This window comes from Trachypithecus francoisi, unplaced genomic scaffold (genome assembly GCF_009764315.1).
Source record: "Trachypithecus francoisi isolate TF-2019V2 unplaced genomic scaffold, Tfra_2.0 Lachesis_group12, whole genome shotgun sequence".
Taxonomy (NCBI): domain Eukaryota; kingdom Metazoa; phylum Chordata; class Mammalia; order Primates; family Cercopithecidae; genus Trachypithecus; species Trachypithecus francoisi.
The window spans coordinates 11,106,339-11,131,486 of NW_022681457.1; the positions used below are offsets into that span (position 1 = coordinate 11,106,339).

Below are 25,148 nucleotides of genomic sequence, written 5' to 3' on the forward strand. Positions count from 1 at the left end.
TTTCACCATGTTGGCCAGGGTGGTCTCGAACTCCTGAGCTCAAGTGATCTGCCCGCCTTGGCCTCCCAGAGCACTAGAATTACAGGCGTGAGCCACGCCCGGCCCCTGGCCGCCTTCATATCTCTCTTCTCCATCCGACTCAAAGGGGAATGCACCTGCAAGTTTTTATGCATGGATTGTTTGCTCCCCATTGTGATAATTTTTTTAAAAGTTCATCAGTCTTTTCTTTTTTCTTACTTACTGCATGCCTGTATCAGATTATCTTCGGTACCGCACAGAAAGCTCCTCATTCTTCAAGCCTCTTGATTGAAAGTATGATGGGGATCTCTCCTCTCAGACCAAGAGGAAATGAGAAGATGGAGCAGAAGCAATATTTAAAGATAGAGATCATGGTAGAGCGTTCTCAGAAGCCTGTGCAAACATTCATCCACAAATGGAGGAAGCTCCGTGAATTTTTAAGCACAATAAACACAAAGAAAGACCAAAACCACGCCCAATGAGGGAAGAAAAAAAAACCTTAAAATTAGCCGGAAACAAGACACACGGAGCACACTGCCTACAATAGGACGAAATATGCTGATGGCTACACTGAGAAAAACCATGGAAGCCTGAATGGGATGGAATTACATCCTTAACACATAGAAGAACAAAAGAAAGAAAACAGTGAAAACCTACAATTCTCTGATGGATGGGTGAACAAAATCTACAAAAATAAAATCAAAACAGATATTTTTGGTCTCAGATACACCGTGATCATCTGGTTTATAACGATAACTACTGCTGTTCACTTGAGAAAAAGTCATCTTCCAACAGCACTCTGTGTTCGTTATGTGAAAATTAAAAAAAAAAACCTGACTTTATACTACATAGAAACATTCATTCAAAGTAGATCATAGCCCCAGTTGTGCATGGTAAAATAAGACTTTTAGAGAGAAATGCATAGGAAGTTATTCTTATGACTTTGGGCTTGGAGGGCAGTGACTGAGGTTGGAGTGCAGTGACGTGATGACAGCTCACTGCAGCAACTTTGGACCTTTGGGCTCAAGAGATCCTCCTGCGTCAGCCTGCTGAGTAGCTGGGACTACAGGCATCCACCACCATACCTAGATAATTTTGTTTTGTTTTGTTTTTAGAGACGGGGATCTCACTATGTTGTCCAGGCTGGTCTCCAACTCCTGGCCTCAAGCGATCCTCCTGCCTCAGCCTCCCAAAGTGCTGGGATCACAGGCATAAGCCACCAAGCCTGGCAACAATTGCCTAAACAAACACAAAAAGCAGTTGAACATGAAGAGATACATTCAGTTTTCATAAAGAATCTCTCTTAATTCAAAGAGGATATTAAGCATGTGGAAAACCAAACCACATAGAAGATATTTGCAATGCATAGATTTGACCTAGAATTCATTCCACAATAGAGAAGAAACACCTGTCAATCAATGAGAAAAAGACAACGCAATAAAACAACGGGCTACACCAGCATGTCAGACATATCACAACAGGAAGCCCAGAAAGTCAAACAGATGAAAAGGCGCTCATATTATTAGTCATTAGACAAATGCAAATTAAACCCACTCAGATATTATGTCCTAAGCAGAATGGATTTGAAAAGATCAACACCCTCAAGTGTTGGTAAGAAAACAGGACAAGTGAAACGTGTTCATTTCATAGGCATATAATCCGGTGAAGCCTCTGCCTAAAAGATACTGATTAAGTCTAGTTTCACTGGAGGTCTCATAAAAGCATATTTTTAAAAACAGCTTTGTACATTTCATTAGTAAAATTTCCTAGTTTTAAGAATGCACTATTGTTATGTAAGATGTTACCTTTGGTGGAAGCTGGGGGATGATTGGTACGTGGGACTTCTCTGTACTATTTTTGTAATTTCCTGGGAGTATAATAATCTTTCAATAAAAAGTAAACAACAATAATGACAAAGTAAAATGACTGATGTGGAGAAACAGGTGTTGGTCATAAGGGTTTCCAGACACACATGAATTAAGGTGTGGTATCCATAAAAATGCTTGTCCAGGACCACTGCATAGTATTGGATGGTTTTTTCCTAGCACAAGAACCCCTGGGTTGGATTCAGGCAAATACCTCGTTCTGTTTTAGCCAAGCTGACCCCCTCCCACCACCAGAAGAGAAGCATCCACTCTAATCCCTCCTAGAGCACTTCACAGGCTAGCACTACTGACATTTTGGACTAGATAATCCTTTGTTATTGGGGAGCTGTCCTTAGCGATATGCTTTGGCTCTGTGTCCCCACTCACATCTCATCCTGTAGCTCCCATAATTCCCATGTGTTGTGGGAGGGACCCAGTGGGAGATAATTAAATCAGGCGGGTAGGTCTTTCCTAGAATGTTCTCGTGACGGTGTGTGTATCTCACAAGATCTGATGGTTTTACAAAGGCGAGTTTCCCCGCACAAGCTCTTTTCTCGTCTGCCGCCATGTGAAATGTGCCTTTTACCTTCCACCATGATTGTGAGGCCTCCCCAGCCACATGAAACTGTAAGTCCAATAAACCTCTTCCTTTTGTAAATTGCCCAGTCTCGGGTATGTCTGTCAGCAGCGTGCAAACACTTGGTCTCTGTCTACCAGATGCCAGCAGCACCCTCCCCACTCAACTGTGATCATTGAAAATGCCTCTAAACATTGACATTCCCTAAGGGACAAAATTCCTCCTACTGAGAACTACTGAGCTGGAGAGAACCTGATTTTGAAGACCTTCCACCACCACATTGAAGTAAATGAAGAATAGTTAGCTTACCCCAAAAGGTAACATTTCCAGCTACATTATGTCTATCATTATGCTAATCCTCATGTTAATGTATAATAGATAAAACCCTATGCAAATAACATAATTATGAAATGGAGCAAAATACAATGGAATTCTGAAAGTCTTCCCCTGAGAAGAGAAAGTTAGAGTAGAAGTTTAAAAAAAAGTTGCCATGATATGGAAGCAGCTTGAATGAGGAATGAGATCTACAGCAGTTCTATAAGCTCAAACAACCCTTATTCAGAGAACCTGCCTCTTTCTCCTGATGAGTCTGGATGCATAAAATTAACCGAGTATAGATGAATCTGTCAATTACATTTTTGATGGTTACTGCAAAGAAACGACAGCGAACTGGGAGAGAGAAGAGCATATTCTCTTGGTGGGTTTAATGGGCTAATTTTATTTTATTTTTTAATTTTATGTAGTATGTATGTATGTATGTATTTAGAGATGGAGTCTCGCTGTGTCGCCCAGGCAGGAGTGCAGTGGCACAATCTCAGCTCACTGAAAGCTCCGCCTCCCGAGTAGCTGGGACTACAGGCGCCTGCCACCATGCCTGGCTAAATTTTCTTTTTTTTTTTTTTTTTTGAGACGGAGTCTCGCTCTGTCACGCAGGCTGGAGTGCAGTGGCCGGATCTCGGCTCACTGCAAGCTCCGCCTCCCGGGTTCACACCATTCTCCTGCCTCAGCCTCCCGAGTAGCTGGGACTACAGGCGCCCGCCACCTCGCCCGGCTAGTTTTTCGTATTTTTTAGTAGAGACGGGGTTTCACCGTGTTAGCCAGGATGGTCTCGATCTCTTGACCTCGTGATCCACCTGTCTCAGCCTCCCAAAGTGCTGGGATTACAGGCTTGAGCCACTGCGCCCGGTCAATTTTTTTGTATTTTTAGTAGAGACGGGGTTTCATTGTATTAGCCAGGATGGTCTCAATCTCCTGACCTTGTGATCCGCCCACCTTGGCCTCCCAAAGTGCTGGGATTACAGGCGTGAGCCACTGTGCCTGGCCTGGGCTGATTTTATCGACTGCTGCCTCAATGACTTCCCTTTGTTCTCTTTGGAAAGACAGATTGGCCAGTGATCATTCTACTATAAAGACACATGCACACGTATGTTTACCATGGCACTGTTCACAATAGCAAAGTCTTGGAACCAGCCCACATGTCCATCAACGATAGACTGGATAAAGAAAATGTGGCACATATACACCATGGAATACTATGCAGCCATAAAAAAGGATGAGTTCATGTTCTCTGCAGGGACGTGGATGAAACTGGAAACCATCATTCTCAGCAAAGTAACACAAGAAGAGAAAACCAAACACTGCATGTTCTCACTCCTAAGTGGGAGCTGAACAAAGAGATCACATGGACACAGGGCAGGGAACATCACACACCGGGGCCTGTCATGGGGGAGGGGGCTGGGGGAGGGATGGCATTAGCAGAAATACCTAATGTAAATGACGAGTTGATGGGTGCAGCACACCAACATGGCACATGTATACATATGTAACAAACCTGCACGTTGCACACATGTACCCTAGAACTTAAAGTATAATAATAATAAAAAAGAAAGATAGATTTGCTCTGCCTAGAAATCACCCAAATAGGACAGGGGCCACGCTGACAATTTTCAAGAGGAGGAAATGACTTTGGGCAAGTCATTTTTCCCCTGGCTTTAACACTGTCAACTGCCAAATTAGACAATCGTACTTGTGATCATTAACGTGCTTCAGTTTTAAGTCTCTATCAGTATCTTTAGGGGGGAAAAATGATGTGCTTGTTTTGGCCTGGTTGGTTGAAGGCAGAACCAGGAAGTATCAAGGGAGGTGTCCGTGAGATGAGGCTGGGTGTGGTGCTCGTGTGACGTACTGTAATCCCAGTACTTTGTGAGGTCAAGGGGGGCAGACTGCTTGAGACCAGGAGTGCAAGATCAGCCTGGGCAATATGGTGAAACCCCATCTCTACAAAAACTTACAAAAATCAGCTGGGTGTGGTGGCATGCACCTGTAATCCTAGCTACTCGGGAGGCTGAGGTGGGAGGATCGCTTGAACCCCGGAGGCTGAGGTTGCCATGAGCCAAGATCGCATCATTGCACTCTAGTCTGGGCAACAGAGTGAGACCCTGTCTCAAAAAAATAAAAAGTAATTAAAGTGAGTACGAGAGATGGGAGGGCGGAAATAAACCTTCTGAGAGGAGGCCTTGCCCAGCAGAATCTACTTTCACCTTACAAGAGACACTGAGATTCAAAAGATGAAAAACAAGATAGACGAAGACTGAAGCAATGACCTTCCAGGAAGGAGAACAAGAATATTCAAACCGCAAAGCCCACCTTGGAAAGCAACACCGCTCGGCATGAACAGCCCGGACTTACATCAGCTCTTCTATCTTGCACATTGGATGTTTCAGCGTCTCACACAGGTGCCTGACGTCAGTATGGGAGAGGCTGGTGCCATACAGGCTCAGAAGTTTCAGGTGAGGGTTGTGAAGAACTGCCTTAAATAATTCTGAATCATGTCCAAAGTTAAGCATAGAAGTAAATCTGCAGAAGATTAAAACAAAAAATAGCGTCACGCAATGAGATCCCAGCACAAAGCCAGACACCTGTTGTATGATTCTTCCTGCCCTGAATGCTGGGCCTTACCACGCAGTTTCTGGAATTCTGGTTACTCCTGGCCATAAATTATTTCTTGGTGGGGTCTTCAGACACCAGACAGCACAGAGGCTCAAGCTGCTTAGAACTTCCCCGTTTCTCCCTAGGCCCTCCACTTCTACATAACAGCAAATATATAAGGAAAATGAGTCCGACGACTCCCATGTTAAACCGAGCCCCATGGGGACGGGAACAAACTATACTTGTACCTCTTTGAATTCTGAGATTAATGCCTCACATAAAATAGACACACACATATCTGAATTAATGCTCCAAGCAAAACTGTGTTACCCAAGGAAAGAACCCATTTCTGTTTTAAAACTAAGTTTTTTTTTTTTTTTTTTAAATAAAGGAGACGGTGTTATGTAGTGTCAAAAAACTCAGGCTCCAGAGTTACAGGAAACTGGATTTGATGTTTTGCTTTTCTCCTTGTTGCTTTTGCAAGATTGGGCAAATGACCTAATGGCAGTGTGGCCCAGTCTCTTCATTAAATACACAGATATGGTCATGGTGATTAAGAAATTAGCATTTAGGCCGGGCGCGGTGGCTCGAGCCTGTAATCCCAGCACTTTGGGAGGCCGAGACGGGCGGATCACGAGGTCAGGAGATCGAGACCATCCTGGCTAACACGGTGAAACCCCGTCTCTACTAAAAATACAAAAAACTAGCCGGGCGAGGTGGCAGGCGCCTGTAGTCCCAGCTACTCGGGAGGCTGAGGCAGGAGAATGGCGTGAACCCGGGAGGCGGAGCTTGCAGTGAGCTGAGATCCGGCCACTGCACTCCAGCCCGGGCGACAGAACAAGACTCCGTCTCCAAAAAAAAAAAAAAAAAAGAAATTAGCATTTAAGGACAGGCATGGTGACTCACACCTGTAATCCCAACACTTTGGGAGGCCGAGGCAGGTAGGTCATGTGAGGTCAGGAGTTCGAGACCAGCCTGGCCAACTAGGCAAAACCCCGTCCCTACTAAAAATACAAAAAATTAGCTGGGCATGGTGGTGCATGCCTGTAATCTCAGCCACTCAGGAGGCTGAGGCAGGAAAATCACTGAGCTGAGATTGCGCCACTGCACTCCAGCCTGGGCAACAAGAGTGAAACTCTGTCACCAAAAAAAAGAAATTAGCATTTACTGTAATGCCTGGAATATGGCCAATTCATGTTGGCTTTTATTTTAATATCTACACGTATATGCCACAGATGTGTATTTATAAACCAAATATGTAATTATAAACCAAATATGTATTTATAAACCAGATATATATATTTACCAGATAAATACGAAACCAGAATATGTACTTACAATCCAGACAAAATTTATGTATAAACCAGATATATATACGTATTTATTAGCCTGATAAATGTGTATTTACAAACCAGACACAAGTAAGAATAAATGCATGACACATAAAACTTGCTCTATATGACTCCTGGTATTAGAACAGATGAGAACACCTTGATTTCTCTCCTAGTCAACTTTAAGAAATGACGGAGAATTTTAAAAGTAAATATTTTACCATGTTCAAAAACTAGAATGGGAATTTTGAGTAGACCAAAATCAAAAGGCAGATAAGGGCAGATCACAGAGGGAAACGGCAGGCTGGAGGAACTGTGGGGACTGTGGGCAGAGTGATCCCCTAAATTTATTAGCAACACCCTGGTACCACCTGCCCAGAGATAAAGGAAGCCAGGAGCTGGTGACAGGGAGGGGAGATGTACAGGGATCTGCGCAGCCAGTGAGCAGAGTCTGGTACAACTGACAGGTGGACGTGCTGCCACAGGAAAACAGAGAATCCAGGCCAGGCACGGTGGCTCACACCTGTAATCCCAGCACTTTGGGAGGCCGAGATGGGTGGATTGCCTGAGTTCAGGAGTTCAAGACCACCCTGGTTAACATGATGAAACCCCGTCTCTACTAAAACACAAAAAATTAGCTGGGCGTGGTGGTGGGCACCTGTAGTTCCAGCTACTGGGGAGGCTGAGGCAGGAGAATTGCTTGAACCCAGGAGGTGGAGCTTGCAGTGAGCCCACATCTCGCCACTGCACTCCAGGCTGTGGGACAGAGCAAGACTCTGTCTCAAAAAAACATAAATAAAAATAAAAATAAAAATAAATAAATAAAGAAAAGAAAAAGAAAAAGAAGGAAACCCCTTGATATCTGGAGACACCTGTGAGAAAGGCGGGTGACACAAAAGACGGGAAGATCCGGCCCTCAAGCCACCACATCACATTAATGAAAGCACTGGGATTGGTTAACCAGGCAGCTGCAGTGAAGGTCAACCATCGGCCAGCAGCAAACAATCGAGTCAACAGACAATATGGTGGGAAAACAGTCACAAAGATGAACATGTAATTAGGAATCATCACCATTTCAGGATAATCAACCTCAAGGAAAAGGGGGAACCTAAAATAGAAGAGTTGATTATGATACCATTTGTTGACTCTTTGTCTTGTCAACTTTTTCCTTTTTCTGCACATAAATGATAAAAAAAAAAAAATACAATTGCTGAGATGAATAAAGAATCAGAAGTCTGGGTTCATTCCTTCAACTTCAACTCTAGTGCCTCCCTAAGGTTAGGGATTAAGGAATGCCGGAGGTATGTGTGCTTGGAACATACTGATCCGTCTGTGATTAGTCTGCCCTACGTAACCCAAGGAATCAGCCTACTTCCCTTAGCCTCTACTGACGCCACTCTGCTTCCAGAAACTATTATCACTTTTTCTCAAGTATAACTTTTCCCTTAACTATAAGGGAAAAAAAAGTTCATAAAGCAAATAGAACAGGATCTCAACTAACCACTCCATGTGAGTGATGAAATTGGATGATACCTCCAAAGTTCCCTAAACCCTAACCTTGGGGAGGCATTAAAATCGGTGTTGAAGGAACGAGCCCTGGCTTCTGATTCTTTATTCGTCTCAGCAACTGCATTTATTATTTCATGTACAGAACCAAAAAGAAGGAAGAACATTTTCCAATTTCTTTCTTTTTGTTTTTTTTGAGACAGAGTCTCGCTCTGTGGCCCAGGCTGGAGTGAGTGGCGCGATCTCGGCTCACTGCAAGCTCTGCCTCCCGGGTTCACGCCATTCTCCTGCCTCAGCCTTCCCAGTAGCTGGGACTACAGGTGCCCGCCATCACGCCCGGCTAATTTTTTGTATTTTTTAGTAGAGACGGGGTTTCACCGTGTTAGCCAGGTTGGATGGTCTCAATCTCCTGACCTTGTGATTCGCCTGCCTCGGCCTCCCAAAGTGTTGGGATTACAGGCTTGAGCCACCGCGCCCGGCCCATTTTTCAGTTTCAAGACATGTGGCTAGATACTTTAGAAGAGAAATGACCAAACTATCTCCATTATTCCTGGACAACTTAAAATGAATCTAATGACATTTGCTAGACACTGAACTAAAGAACTTTGTGTAAAATATCAATGAATTGGGAGGCCAAGGCAGGTGGATCACATGAAGTCAGGAGTTTGAGACCAGCCTGGCCAACATGGTGAAACCCCATCTCTACTAAAAATACAAAATTAGCCAGGTGTGGTGGCGGGCACCTGTAATCCCAGCTACTTGGGAGGCTGAGGCAGGAGAATTGCTTGAACCTGGGAGGCGGAGGTTGCAGTGAGTTGAGACTGCACCATTGGACTCCAGCCTGGGCGACAGAGTGAGACTGTCACAAAAAATTTTTTAATTAAAAAAAGATTTTTTTTTTAAATAAAAGATCAGTGATTTATTCTCATTGTCATTAAGACCGTGAAGAAGCACTGATATCCTCATTTTGTAACCTAAGGCTCCTAGGAAGGACATGTACATCTTAATTCACGCCTTCACCCAGGTTTATCCGGATTACTCTTCTTCTACTTCACGTTGCCATTGATCTCATCTAAAAATCAATGACTTCTTGTGCTTTAAGACTGAATTTATACAATAAAAATCAACGACAAATGTCTTAATTGCAAGACCACTAACCACCTCTTCCTTGCTACTATTCCTCACATCACACTGAAATTCAGATACTGCTCATGCCTTATAATCAAGCTAGTCCCTACTTTAACATATTTTCCAGAAAAAAAAAAGTTCAGTGAGGTCCACTTTTTACTATTTATGTGGGATCTTTAGAAATTCTTTTATGAGTCAGTTCCTTCACTATTTTCAGCACACATTCATTCAATGGATGTTTAGTGAGCCCGTACAAAGCTTTGTATTTTTCTAGATGCTGAGGACGTGAGGGTAAAGATATCCCCATTCATCAGAGGTTTAGTCAACAGAGAAACACTGCGCTCCCTAAGATCACTCCTGGCTTTGGTGACTTGCTAGGAGATCTCATACGACTTGCAGTACAGTCATACAATGGCTATGATTTATTTCAGCAAAAGGATACAAAGGAGAAACCACCAAGGGGAAAAGGAACATAGGAAAAATCCAGAGAAAACGAGACACAAGCTTGCAAGAGTCCTCTCCCCGTGGGATCACCGGGACACAATAAATTCCTCCAGCAACAAAATGTGAGAACACATGTGGAGCCTCATCTACCAGGGAAGCTCATGAAGGACTCAATGCCTGTGGTTTTTACTGGAGCTTGTCATATAGGCACCTTCTGCCTAGCATGAGCCAAAATTCAAAAGTCACTGAAGGAAACCAGACGTTCAGTATAAACCACAGTGTTGGTACAGTTCAGGAACAGTGAACCATTCTTATCAATTAGGTTGATGGAAACTCTCCCAAAGTCCAATTTCCAGATATCAGCCAGGCCGGGTGCAGTGGCTCACGCCTGTAATCCCAGCACTTCGGGAAGCCGAGGCGGGCGGACCACGAGGTCAGGAGTTCGAAACCAGCTTGGCCAACATGGTTAAACTCCATCTCTACTAATACAAAAATTAGTCGGGTGTGGTGGTGCACGCCTATAATCCCAGTTGCTCGGGAGGCTGAGGCAGGAGAATCGCTTGAACCTGGGAGGCAGAAGTTGTGGTGAGCTGAGATCACACCACTGCACTCCAGCCTGGGCAACAAGAGCGAAACTCCATCTCAAAACAACAACAACAACACAACACAACAAAACAAAACAAAAAACCAAACAAACAAGACGTCAGCCGAGGACCGACCTAGCAAACAGACCTTTCTAGAGACAGCAGTCTAAAGACTGTTATGTTAACTTTTTTCTGCACAAATATGTGGGCTAATAATTCAATGCACTAACTCTTACCAAAAAGACGTATAAGGTGCTTTGGGAGCATAGACAGTCTTCCGTGATGACATGACCTTTCAAGCTTAAGAAAGACTTAAATTTAACCTGGAAGCAATGTTTACTAATGGGGGTAAAGAGAACAGCATGGCCCAGGCAAATCAAGATAAGTAAAATATCAGGGAACAACTCTGTTTCTATCCTCTCATATATTATTTGTATAAAAGTAATAACAAAACTTTATTAGGATTAAAAGAAACTGAAGAAAATATTGCACATCAGCACTCTGTTTTATAAATGCTACCTATTATGCTTATCTTTATTATTATTATTATTATTATTTTTTATTTACAAATTTAAGGTTATTTTTCTGTCTGTCCTCAAGCACCCTTCCTTTCTCACCTGAGAAACATCTATTCTTCATCCATCCACAACCAAGCAAAGGTCACCCCTAACCAGGACTGCTCACTCTCAGGCCCTCCAACTAGATTTCACTTTACATGTCACTACATTTTTTTTTTTTTTAATACTTTAAGTTCTAGGGTACATGTTTACAACATGAAGGTTTGTTACATATATATACATGTGCCATGTTGCTGTGCTGCACCCATTAACTCGTCATTTACATTAGGTGTATCTCCTAATGCTATCCCTCCTCCCTCTCCCCACCCCACGACAGGCCCCAGTATGTGATGTTCCCCTTCCCATGTCCAAGTGTTCTCATTGTTCAATTCCCACCTATGAGTGAGAACATGCAGTGTTTGGTTTCCTGTCCTTGCGATAATTTGCTCAGAATGATGGCTTCCAGCTTCATCCGCGTCCCTACAAAGGACATGAACTCATCCTTTTTTATGACTGCATAGTATTCCATGGTGTATATGTGCCACATTTTCTTAATCCAGTCTATCATTGATGGACATTTGGGTTGGTTCTAAGTCTTTGCTATTGTGAATAGTGCCGCAATAAACATACGTGTGCATGTCACTGCATTTAACACACTGGATTGCGGCTCTGCATTTATGCACTGTTCTTCTTCCAAAAAGGCCACAGTAGAGAGAAGTAAACTCTGCCGTTTGCTTAAAGGACAGGTTAACATCAAACTTACATGAGTTTTTGGAGTTTACAAACAGGCTGAGTCAGCGCTTTGCAAAGAATCGCCAGGGAGGCATCGTCGAGGCTGCTGTTTTCCATGTCTAATATCTGGAAGTTCTTGTTGGTAACGAACACTGAGCAAAGCTCTCGCCAGTAGACGAGCTTCTCATTGTAACTATGAGAGAACAAAGATCGTGTTTCTCCAGTGACTAAACTCAATTCAAGACATTCTCAAAACAGGCCAAACACCATTTCCAAAGCTCCTCAAAGCTGACAGACACCCAGGCCTGAACAGGGAGAAGGTCAGCCAGGTAAACTGAGCCAACATGACATAATAGTTAGAAAGTAGGGGCCGGGCGCGGTGGCTCAAGCCTGTAATCCCAGCACTTTGGGAGGCTGAGACGGGCGGATCACGAGGTCAGGAGATCGAGACCATCCTGGCTAACACGGTGAAACCCTGTCTCTACTTAAAAATACAAAAAACTAGCCAGGCGACGAGGCGGGCGCCTGTAGTCGCAGCTACTCGGGAGGCTGAGGCAGGAGAATGGTGTAAACCCGGGAGGCGGAGCTTGCAGTGAGCTGAGATCCGGCCACTGCACTCCAGCCTGGGTGGCAGAGTGAGACTCCGTCTCAAAAAAAAAAAAGAAAGTAGGCCCTGGCCAGGCAGAGTGGCTCAAGCCTGTAATCCCAGCACTTTGGGAGGCCAAAGCAAGAGAATCGCTTGAGCTTAGGAGTTTGAGGATGACCTGGGCAACATAGCAAGACTCCTTATCTATTAAAAATTTTAAAAATTAGCCAGGTGTGATGGCATACACCTGTAGTCCCAGCTATTTGGGGGCTGAGGTGGGAGGATCACTTGAACCCAGGAGTACAAGACTAAAGTGAGCTATGATCATGCCACTACACTAAGCTAGGGAAACAGAGCAAGACCCTGTCTCGAAAAAAAAAAAAAGAAAGAAAGCACTGTTTACAATAGCAAAGACATGGAATCAACCTAAATGTCCATCAGTGATAGACTGGATAAAGAAAATGTGGTACATATACACCATGGAATACTACGCAGTCATGAAAAGGAACAAGATCATGTATTTTGCAAGGACATGGATGGAGCTGGAGGCCATTATCCTTAGCAAACGACTGCAGGGACAGAAAACCAAATACCGCATGTTCTCACTTATAAGTAGGAGCTAAATGATGAGAACACATGGACACAGGGACGGGAACAACACACACTGGGGTCTGTTGGAGGGTGGGGAGTGGGAGGAGGGACAGTATCAGGAAGAATAGCTAGGAGATGTCGGGCTTAATACCCGGGTGATGGGATGATCTGCGCAGCAAATCACCATGACGTATGTTCACCTATGTCACAAACCTGCACATCCTGCACATGTATCCCCTAAACTTAAAAGTTGGAAATAAAAAAAAAAGAAAGTGGATCCTGAGATAAGAGTAATTGATTGGGATGAAACTCTGGTGTAAACATTTAGTAACTATGTGACCCTGGCCAAGCTATTCAACCTTATTCTGTTTTCATTTCCTCTTCTTTTAGATGAGAATACTTGATTGTTCTATGGACAAGGGTTATTTGGTGACCCCTCAGTGAACAGGGAACTGTATCCAAAAACATTATCACGAACAACAGCATGTATCTGAGAGCTAATGTATGAGTTCATGTCGGTAACGTGAACCCGACGGAAGAATACAAGGCAAAATCAGCAGAGGGAAAAGACGTATGGAAAAAATGCAGAGGAAACGAGGCAGGAACTTCCAGGAGTCCCCTCCCAGTGGGGTCACCAGGGGATACTACACAAGCTATGAAGGGAGGGGGAAGCAGCACAGTCTGAAAACAATAAACATGGTGAAAAAAAAAAGGAAAAAGAAAGAGAAAGAGAAAAAGAAACAGAAAGAGAGAGGAAGGAAGGGAGGGAGGGAGGGAGGGAGGGAGGAAGCAAGCAAGGTCAGGCGTGGTGGTTCATGCTTGTAATCCTAGCACTTTGGTAGGCTGAGATGGGTGGATCACCTGAGTTCAGTAGTTCAGGAGTTCAAGACCAGCCTGGCTAACATGGTGAAACCGTCTCTACCAAAAATACAAAAACTATCCAGGCGTGGTGGCGTGCACCAGTAATCCCAGCTACTTGGGAAGCTGAGGCAGGAGAGTTGCTTGAAACCAGGAGGTGGAGGTTGCAGTGAGCCGAGATCGCACCCCTGCACTTCAGCCTTGGTGATAGAACAAGACTCCATCTCAAAAACAAAAAAAAAAAAAAAGAAAAAACTCCTGCTAGCCTCTTAACCTCACATTGGTCCTATGAAGTTGATAAAACTTTTATTCCTCTTTATGCAAATGGAAAAAGTTCAAGAAGTTGCAGCTCATGATCCCACAGCTGACAAATGGTAGTGCCAAGGCTCGAAAGGAAGCCTTTTTGACTCCAACCTCCATGCTCTTAAGCACAGCAGCATAAGGCCCATGAAACACCCACAGGCCACTAGAGCAAACTCCAAGCATAGTGCGTGGGGCAGGGGATTAATAGAGGACTCACCCTGGCGCACATCCTGAGTCATCTGGAAAGATATTCTCCATACACATGCGAAGTGTCGTTAAACGTCGACAGTGCTTCAGGCAGAATGAAGCTATTGCCAAATGTTGTATGTTACCAATATAAATGAAAACTTCTTCAAAGAAATTCATCACTTGTGTTACAAATTCTTTTTCCTGAGTTTCAAATAAACTAACGAATAATTCCTGGAAACCTATGGCTTCCCTATCAGCTTCACATTGACTTAAACTTTTAAGGCATTGGGTTATTTCCTGCTGTAGGTCTTTTGACAGTGGAAAACCAAAGGATGTCTCCAGCATGCTGACAATTTCTTCTGCTGAAATTCCAAACGTGAATATCCCCACCTGGGTCAAGTGGGTTTGAGGCTGAGTCATACTTGCTTTTATAAGCTGAGTTATGCTTCCAATGGCCGGGTTAGGATCGTCTTTGGGTCGTTTGAGCAAATAGAACATAGCGGCACAAAACTCTTGGATACACAGATGGACGAAGGTAAAACAGTCCCCTCTCCTTTGGAGAAGTCTCATACCCACCCACATCAAGCCCTCAGACTCAGATAACCCATTCCTCCGGAGATCCTCATGGCAAAATACAAACGTGTATGTCCATACTCCCTCTGCAGCCAAAGCACACAGGTTTTTTAGTCGGGCTCTGTTCACCTTAGGCAGAAAACTCTGACTTCCTGCTTTGAATACATTTGTTAAGAAGGATGCATATAAAGAGGTGGTGTTTTGGGAGTTTATTTCAAGGTCTTCTCCCCTCTCTAGCCTCTGTTTCACACAAGTACAGACCAACCAGCATATAAAGGGATTATGGCACAAGATAAACAGCGGTCCACTATCTCTCACAAAATTGAAGACTTTCAAGGCTTTGTTCTTCTCACCAAAGTAGTAGGAGAAATATGACTTCTTTTCAGATTCAGTGAATCCTGAGAGCTTTATGAGTTTTGGATGCTGCAACGTAAAATAGTGTTTTTGCATAGCCAGTTTTCCTAATGCAATAAGCAGAGAGGATTCTGGAAGCATCTTTTTTTGCAACAAACTGCTCAGGATAATTGGCGTTGGCTGCCGCCGCCTCCAATCATCGCTGAAGTCAGCCTTAAATTCCAAGTTAAACTTCAGTTGCTCAAAGCCATCCAGGATGAACAGAATTCTCTCTGGCTGGGAAAAAATGTCTTCGATCGTCTCGGAAGACTCAGGCCAGTCCCTAGAGAGGAGCTCCAGTAAGCTGGTCTCTGTGATACCATTCATTTCATAGACATCGAGGAAAAACACAAATGTGAACCTATCCTTCCATAAGTTTCCCTCTGCCCAGTCCAACATCACTTTTCTTAGAAGGGTTGTTTTTCCAATTCCATCGGAACCTTCCAGGACCACAGTGTGCAGTCTAGCCGCAGCAGTATATGCGCCATTCAATTCTTTATACTCATTTTTCATGGTTTCTTTGTAGAAATGCTCAGGGACTTGAAGACAAGTTTCCTTCTCCCATATGAGTTGAAATTTTTCCTTCATATGCTTTCTATATGGGTTTAGCTTATCTGTGAGAACAGGATATAAGAGTGTTAAAAACACACTCATTCTTTTGTACTCCTCAGAACTGTAAACCAAAAATAAAATTCTAATACTCGCCAGCCATCTGAAGCCAGGGTGCTTTTAAAATTTAACCTGAGAGACTGATTCATGCCATGATGGGAAGTGGGGGTCAGACATACTTCATTATACCTCTCCATTAACACAAACACAGGCTTTAAGTCTGATAAGAAACATTTTACAACCTATTCTCTCTGAAGGCTTCCTCTGCAAGTAAGGATGTGGATCTCCATAATCCTTTATCTTAATCCAGACATTTCCTTTTCTTTGATCCCAGGTCTTAGATAAACTCAACCAGTTGTCAACCAGAGAATTTTTTCTTTTTATTTTTTGAGACGGAGTCTTGCTCTGTCTCCCAGGCTGGAGTGCAGTGGTGTGATCTCAGCTCACTGCAAGCTCCGCCTCCAGCCGTCAACCAAAGAATTGTTAAACCCATCTAGAACCTGGAAGCGTCCCCCTCACCCTGCTTCCAGCTTCCAGTTGTCCCACCTTTCTGAATCAAACCAATGTATTTCTTATTGAAGTCTCATGTCTCCCTAAAATGTACAAAACCAGGGCCGGGCGCAGTGGCTCATGCCTGTAATCCCAGCACTTTGGGAGGCTGAGCCAGATGGATCACCTGAGGTCAGGAGTTCAAGACCAGCCTGGCCAACATGGTGAAACCCCATCTCTACTAAAAATACAAAAGTTAGCCAGGCGTGGTGGCGGGTGCCTGTAATCCCTGCTACTCAGGAGGCTGAGGCACAAGCATCACTTGAAACTGGGAGGGGAGGCAGAGGTTGCAGGGAGCAGAGATCGTGCCGTTGTACTCCAGGCTGGGTGACAGAGCAAGACTCTGTCTCAAAAAAAAAAAAAAGTATAAAACCAAGCTGCACTCCAACTACCTTGGGTACATGTTCTCAAGACCTCCTGAGGGCTGAGTCACGGGCCATGGTCACTCATATTTGGCTCAGAATAAATCTTTTAAAGTATATTACAGAATTTGACTCTTTGTTGGCAGAATGATGCCTAAAGATTCACTTGGAACACACACAGACTGGCGTACATATCGAGATAACCAGGCTGGCTAACTTAGTTTTGTTAGGACCATAATCTGTCTGAAATCATGTTCATGGAAACACATGACCAAACTGGAAACCTAGACAGAGTGATGGCCACCGTGAGGTGTGAACGCTGGAGAATTATATTCCAAGCTGGAAGAGGGGGTGGCATCTCCCCAGTAGAGGATCCAAAAGCACCACCATTTGCTGAAGCTCTACCGGGAGTCAGGGCTGAGGCTATGACTACCGATCCCGCACATTTCATCTCAACAACTCATTCAAATTCATCCTCTTTCTGCTTTCCAGAACGGTGTGAGTGTATGTGTCTGGACTAATTTAGACCGATGAATAGATAGCAGAGGTCAGGTGCACGTCCCGTGTCTGCTGGACTGGAAGCTATGAGGTCTTGGTTATTTCTCTTGCCCCACGCTGGCTGTATTCAATTTTGGAAATCCACCCCTGAATCATCAATTTCTCTCTTTTTTCTTTTGAGACAGGATCTCACTCTGTCGCCCAGGCTGGAGGGCAGTGACGCAACGTCAGCTCACTGCAACCTCCCCCTCCCAGGCTCAAGTGATTCTCCTGCCTCAGCCTCCCAAGTAGCTGGAACGATAGGCGTGTGCCACCACGCTTGGCTACTTTTTGTTTTTTGGTGTAGGGTTTTTTTTTTTTTCTTTTTGTAGACATGGAATTTCACTATGTTGTTCAGGCTGGTTTCGACCTCCTGGGCTCAAGCGATCCACCCACTTTGGCCTCCCAAAGTGCTGGAATTACAGGCATGAGACACCATGCCCCACCAGAACCATCATTCTTTCAACTTGTCTTTACAGCCTTTACCTGCCTTTCTGTCACTTCATTTTGGTCAACAGTTACAGTAACTGAGATTTGAGCGTTTCCGTTCAAGCACCCAGTGTTACTCCAACTATTAGAAACAAAATCCTACTTCCACCTTCTATTCTCAGCCAGCTTTGCCTTCTCTATACAGCAGGACAGACACGAAGAGCTTATTCCTTTCACCCTTCAGTGGCAGCTCATGTATGCTCCTAAAATGACAATGGCTTCGGTGTCTTTTGATGGCAGTCTCTCTTAATCCTGATGATTAAGAACCAGGATTGCCTCTGGTATTTGCAGTGACAGCTGTTTGCAAGCCAAAATTTAGAAACATAAGAATTTTGGCCGGGTGTGGTGGCTCACACCTGTAATCCCAGCACTTTGGGAGGCTGAGGTAGATGGATCACTTGAGGCCAGGAGCTCAAGACCAGGCTGGCCCACATGGTGAAACCCTGTCTCTATTAAAAATAGAAAAATTAGGCCGGGTGTAGTGGTACGTGCCTGTGGTGCCACCTACTCAGGAAGATGAGGCACAAGAATTGCTTGAACCTTAGAGGCAGAGATTGCAATAAGCCAGCATTACACCACTGCACTCAAGCCTGGGCAACAGCCTGAGACTCTGTCTCAAAAAAAAATTTTACTGTATCAATTGTCTCTAAAATTGGTCGTCTATATAATCTTCCCTAATTTCTGCATCCTCTTTATTAAACTGATGATAGCAGGTCACCTATCAGCAAAGTACATATATATATATATGTAAATATACAAATTATATATATATATATGTAAATATACAAATTATATATATATATGTAATATACAAATTATATATATATATATGTAAATATACAAATTATATATATATATGTAAATATACAAATTATATATATATATATATATATTTTTTTTTTTTTTTTTTGAAGATGAACTCTCGCTCTTGTCCCCCTTGGCTCACTGCAACCTCTGCCTCCTGGGTTCATGCGATTCTCCTGCCTCAGCCTCCTGAGTAGCTGGGATTACAGGTGCATGCCACCACGCCGGGCTAATTCTTGTATTTTTAGTAGAGACGGGGTTTCACCATGTAGGCCAGGCTGGTCTCGAACTCCTGACCTCAGGTGATCTGCCCGCCTCAGCCTCCCAAAGTGCTGGGATTACAGGCGTGAGCCACGACGCCCAGACACAAAATGCATATTTTATGCAAAGTTTATCTGATGAGTGATGAGAAATGGGGAAGGGAGAAGAATTAAAATCCTGTTTATAATATGAGTTTTCAAATTTCAGAAAAATCTTGAGTCTGGGGAAGGGACTGAAAGGAAGTAGACTGCAAAAGGGCCCTATGGTCGCTCACAAAGGCAAGGACGGTTCCACCGATGGTCTTTGTTCTCCTTGCACACTGACTGTGGACACCACAGGAGGGAACAGCATCCACTTTATTCTCCACTATATCCCTTTAACATCACCGCACAGGAGTTATTTAAGTCTCTGGGCAGTGACTGTCTTCGTACAAAGTTAATATTGTAAAACTGTCTCGAATTTAAAACATGCATGCTAGGCACGGTGGCTCATGCCTGTAATCCCAGCGTTTTGGGAGTGCTGAGGCAGGAGGAGCACTTGAGGCCAGGAGTCCGAGATCAGCTTGGCCAACATAGTGAGACTCTATCTCTATTAAAAAATTAAATTAAAAAAAAAAACATGCAGATAAACAGAAAGGAAATCAAGTCATTCTAAAAATTTCATTGATGTATGTAGTCATGGCTCATAGCTTAATCTGTGTCTATATTACTCTGTATTTTTCTTCTGCCCGATTTTTCTCTCTATAGTAGAATTATACTGCATATACTATTTTCAAACATGGTTTTTGACTGAATAATATATTATGGACATCTTTCTAAATTCATGCACATTTTTCATCATAAAACCCTATGCTATTTATTAAAAATATATATATATATAATTTTTGAGACAGAGTCTCACTGTGTGGCCCAGGCTAGAGTGCAGTGGTGTGATCTTGGCTCACTGCAACTTCTGCCTCCCAGGTTCTAGTGATTCTCATGCCTCAGCCTCCCGAGCAGCTGGGATTACAAGTGTGTGCCGCTACGCATGGGTAGTTTTTGTATTTTTAGTAGAGACAGGGTCTCACCATGTTGGCCTGGTCTCAAACTCCTGACCTCAGATGATCAGCCCACCTCGGCCTCCCAAAGTGCTGGGATTGCAGGCGTGAGCCACCGCGCCTGGCAAAACCCCATGCTATTTAATTGAATGTATTTATCATTATAGTATTCACTTTCTATATTTGCCCATAATAAACATTTGCTGACATCCAAGGTTTTTTGAGACAAAATTCATAAGCAAGGTTATTTAAAACTGATGATTCGCACCTGTAATCCCAGCACTTTGGGAGGCCGAGGTGGGTGGATCGCGAGGTCAAGAGATCGAAACCATCCTGGCCAAAGTGGTGAAACCCCGTCTCCACTAGAAATAGAAAAATTAGCCGGGCGTGGTGGTGAGTGCCTTAGTCTCAGTTACTCAGGAGACTGAGGCAGGAGAATCGCTTGAACCCAGGAGGCGGAGGTTGCAGTGAGCCAAGATCGCACCACTGCACTCCAGCTTGGGTGACAGAGTGAGACTCTGTCTCAAAAAAATAGAAAAACAAAAAACAACACCCAATGATTTATCATTATTTGTGGTATATCTATGATGTACCAGAAATATAGGCATCAAAGATATAATTAATAAAAGATAAAATCTATACGTTAAAGTTTTTTTTTTATTAAAGGCAAGAAAAATGAAGCCTTTGACCCCTATTTCCAGCAACTCAAGGTGACAGCACTCAGTGGCTTACTCTCATTCTCTTACAATGAAAAGGTCACCTTAAAAATATTCATGTCGGCCAGGCGCGGTGGCTCACGCCTGTAATGCCAGCACTTTGGGAGGCCGAGACGGGCGGATCACGAGGTCAGGAGATTGAGACCATCCTGGCTAACACAGTGAAACCCCGTCTCTACTAAAAACACAAAAAATTAGCCGGGTGTGGTGGCGGGTACCTGTAGTCCCAGCTACTCGGGAGGCTGAGGCAGGAGAATGGCGTGAACCAGGGAGGCGGAGGTTGCAGTGAGCTGAGACCACGCCACTGCACTGCAGCCTGGGTGACAGGGTGAGACTCCGTCTCAAAAAAAAAAAAAAAACAAAAACAAAAAACAAAAAACAAAAAAAACTGTCATATCTTACAGATGAAATGTAACATTTAGGACCTCAGCGTCTCAAGGGAGAAACCCTCAGTTCAGACAGCGACTCGGTCATTTTTTCATCCGCCAACATAGAACATGAATCAGCAGAGAAGTCAAAGACACGAACCACACAGATAAAGAAAACTGCCAGGCGCAGTGGCTCACACCTGTAATCCCAGCACTCTCGGAGGCCGAGGCGGGCGGATCACCTGAGGTCAGGAGTTCGAGACCAACCTGACCAATATGGTGACATCCCGTCTCTACAAAAAATACAAAAATTAGCTGGGTGTCGTGGCGCATGCCTGTAATCCCAACTGCTTGGGAGGCTGAGGCAGGAGAATCGTTGAACCCAGGAGGCGGAGGTTGCAGTGAACTGAGATCACGCCACTGCACTCCAACCTGGGCAATAGAGCAAGACATCATCTCAAAAACAAAAAACAAAAAACAAAAAAAACTGTCATATCTTACAGATGAAATGTAACATTAGGACCTCAGCGTCTCAAGGGAGAAACCCTCAGTTCAGACAGCGACTCGGTCATTTTTTCATCCGCCAACATAGAACATGAATCAGCAGAGAAGTCAAAGACACGAACCACACAGATAAAGAAAACTGCCAGGCGCAGTGGCTCACACCTGTAATCCCAGCACTCTCGGAGGCCGAGGCGGGCGGATCACCTGAGGTCAGGAGTTCGAGACCAACCTGACCAATATGGTGACATCCCGTCTCTACAAAAAATACAAAAATTAGCTGGGTGTCGTGGCGCATGCCTGTAATCCCAACTGCTTGGGAGGCTGAGGCAGGAGAATCGTTTGAACCCAGGAGGCGGAGGTTGCAGTGAACTGAGATCACGCCACTGCACTCCAACCTGGGCAATAGAGCAAGACATCATCTCAAAAACAAAAAACAAAAAACAAGAAACAAAAACACATACACAAAAAACAAAAAACACAGCAAGCAATTCCAAACCAAATAAAATACCCTCAAGCATGCGGGGATATGAAATAAGGTCTCAAATTAGAATTACCAACACAAAGAACAAACGTGAACAAAACAGAAATCAATGTAACAGAAGTTGATTGAACTCAAAAGTAAAGGGAGAAGATAACAATCATCAGAAACAAACGCTAATTACTAGATACCTAATAGGGAATATATTTAGTTTTTCCTAAGCATCCCCCCCCACCAGAGGAGGGTGGAGACCCCATCAATGAGTCCAGTAGAACTGGTTTGGAGTCAGATCTGTCACTTTTGGAAAAGTCACGTAACACATGGGAACATTGTTTTGTCCAGTTTTCTCACTTGTAAACCTTTCCTGGGTTGTGATGAGAACGAAAAGACATTATGCAGAAAGAGTGCTTCCAGGACGTGAGGGCAAGCTGGCTGTGATGTCTGTCACCCCACTGATCGCCAGGGCTATTGGCTGATCTGGTCGGCTGGGCGGGTGTCCGCTTCCTCCCTCGCTGCTCCATGTGCGTCCGTTCCGAAGCTCTGCCCTGGGTCAAAGGCGATGACAACCTTCCCCCATAGAAGACGACTGTTCTTCGGGCACAGTCAGAAGAGAAGCTGTGCACCCCTACCAGAACCTCCAAACAAGCTTGCAAAGAGGGCTTCCTGTAGTACCGGGACATACGCTGTCTGTGACTGTCTTAAATATTAAGATTCTACCTACTCCTTGGTATATGTCTGGTCAACAAAGACAGGCAGTTAGGCATGGTGGCTCACTCCTGTAATCCCAGCAGTTTGGGAGCTCTAGGCAGGCGGATTGCTTGAGCATGAGAGTTCAAGACCAGCCTGAGCAACATGGCAAGACCCTGTCTCAAAAAAAAAAAAAAAAAAAAAAAAAGAAGGCAACTACCATACTAGAATTCCATCTCAGTAGACCTGGCAATGCAGACACTAACTGGCCACTCATCTCCTATAACAACGACTCCACTTGGGGTGGGAAAATGGGAAGACACTCCTTAGGTGAACGGTGTGTATCAGGATGTCATCCGTCCCCAGTTCATCACTGGCCCATGTACGAACGGCCCTGGCCTGCAACTCTTTTCCTACCTTCAACTCTCACCTTGGCCCACACACATTCTCACCTGATGGAGGGGATGGCCACGCATTCAACAACGATACCACCTTATTCCCAGTACACCAGCCTTCCCCCGACCTGGGTCCTCGCCCCTTCATCCAGCACTTACTTCTCATCTCTTCCTGGGCCTTCGTCCAGAGATCTTTCCTTCTGATCTGTAGGAACAGGCTCAGGGTCACCTCCCATGCCTGCTTTCCTGGGTAATGTTTGTCCAGCAGCTTTGCTACGTCTTCTTTGGAAGCCTTCTTCAGCTCAGCCCAGGGGATTGGCTTGAGTTCAAATTTCTCCAAAGGTTGTTTGAGGAGCTCCTTAAATTTCCAAAACTCTTCCTTTCTCAGCTCCTTCAGATACCACAACAAGCCAAAATCTGAAAAAAAAGATTCTGCCATATCGCCCCAGGACTGTGAGCTCAGGTGTCTCCAGAGGGAAAAGAAAGATCCTCAAAAATAAAGAATAAATGATACCTGGAGAAGAATGATATGATTACAGAGTTAAATTTCAGCAGCCAAAAGCAGCTCAAAATTATTGATAGCATCATACACATCTTGCATCAAACATCATCTAGGGAAGAAGCTTCATCTTTTTCCAAACAAATTCATGTGAATGGCAGAGTTGACTGCCATTTAAGTGTCTTGTTTTTGTCTGACATAAATGATGCTCTCATGAACAAGTGTTTCTGTGTAGCTTGGTGCATATAAGCACACATTTCTCTATATTTATAAATTATAGATCAAACAGCACACACGGGTCACCATGTTTGCTACATAATGCTCCACGATTTTCCCTTCTGGATATAATAACTGACGTTCCTACCAGCATTCTGTGAGTTTGTTTGCTCTATAAACCTTCCCATACTTAGTATAGTCTAATCCAATTTTCATAATAAAAAAAGAACTGATATTAACATTACAGATGATCATATTCAGGAAGATGAAAATAAAGGAAGAGGATATAAAAGCAAATTTAGATGTTTTTCATCTTGTTTGGGGGTATATGCCTTCTAATTACAGTATATAGGGAAAAAGTTAGATTTACTATAGGTTAGCATTTGCAGACTAACAACTCGGACAGAAACAGAATGGTGAACTTTCCTACTATTACAAACCCTCCAGATAATCATTGCAATTCAGCAAAAGACAGGAAATGAAGTAGAAATATATGCTAGACAAAATGAGAGAGGTGGCAAAAATAATACCATACATATATGTATATTATTATTTTACTTTATTTTTTGAGATGGAGTTTCACTGGTGTTGCCCAGACTAGAGTGCAATGGTATGACCTCAGCTCACTGCAACCTCTGCCTCCCAGGTTCACGTGATTCTCCTGCCTCACCCTCCCAAGTAGCTGGGATTACAGGCACCTGCCACCATGCCCGGCTAATTTTCTTTTTGTGTGTGTATTTTTAATAGAGACAGGGTTTCACCATGTTGGCCAGGCTGGTCTCAAACTCCTGACCTTGTGATCCACCCACCTCAGCCTCCCACAGTGCTGGGATTACAGGCGTGAACCACTGCTCCCGGCCTCAGTATAATTTTAACACATATGAATGAAATAAAATTGCTCACTAATACATAGACTCGCGTTGGATGAGTAAAAATCTTGCTATATGTTGTTTATAAGAGAATCCTAGAAAATACACAGAAAAGTAAAATAGAAGAAAAAGCCTGGCAAATTCTTACCCAAAAAAGTATTAATAGTATAAAAATATCAGCACTGAAAAACACTCAAGCTAGAAAGTACTAAATGGACGAAGAATTTTTGAACACCAAGATTCAGTTCCCCAAGATCTAGAATTCACGAGCGTATGTGCACCTGGCAATATCATTTTACACACAAGGAGATAATGACAAATACAATATCATTGTAACTGAGCTAATATACCTTTCAGATAATTACAAATGACTAGTGAAGATTACATACCATCTATGGCCACGTGCAAAAGAATAAATTTGGACCCTCGATACGACAAACAAAAATGAATGCAAAATGGACTGAAGATCTAAACAGAAGGCTCGAAGTGTGAAACTCCTAGAAGAAAACGTAGGGCAAAAGCTTCCAGACACAGATATGGCGATTATTTCTTGAATATGACACAGACAAAAGAAAAAATAGACAAACTGGACTTTATACAAATTTT

The 25,148-nt window shown here is 43.7% G+C and overlaps 1 protein-coding gene across 1 annotated transcript in view; it reads right to left on the reverse strand.

Moving 5' to 3' along the window:
- Nucleotides 1-23,397, reverse strand: part of NLRP9 (NLR family pyrin domain containing 9) — a 34,532-nt gene extending 11,135 nt beyond the window's left edge. The window contains exons 1-4 of the mRNA XM_033224532.1: nucleotides 23,118-23,397; nucleotides 14,226-15,777; nucleotides 11,702-11,863; nucleotides 5,149-5,316 (exon numbers count right to left, since the gene is read on the reverse strand). Of these exons, the coding sequence (XP_033080423.1) occupies nucleotides 5,149-5,316; nucleotides 11,702-11,863; nucleotides 14,226-15,777; nucleotides 23,118-23,397 (2,162 nt within the window). The remainder of the gene's footprint in view (nucleotides 1-5,148; nucleotides 5,317-11,701; nucleotides 11,864-14,225; nucleotides 15,778-23,117) is intronic.
- Nucleotides 23,398-25,148: the final 1,751 nt, after the last annotated feature.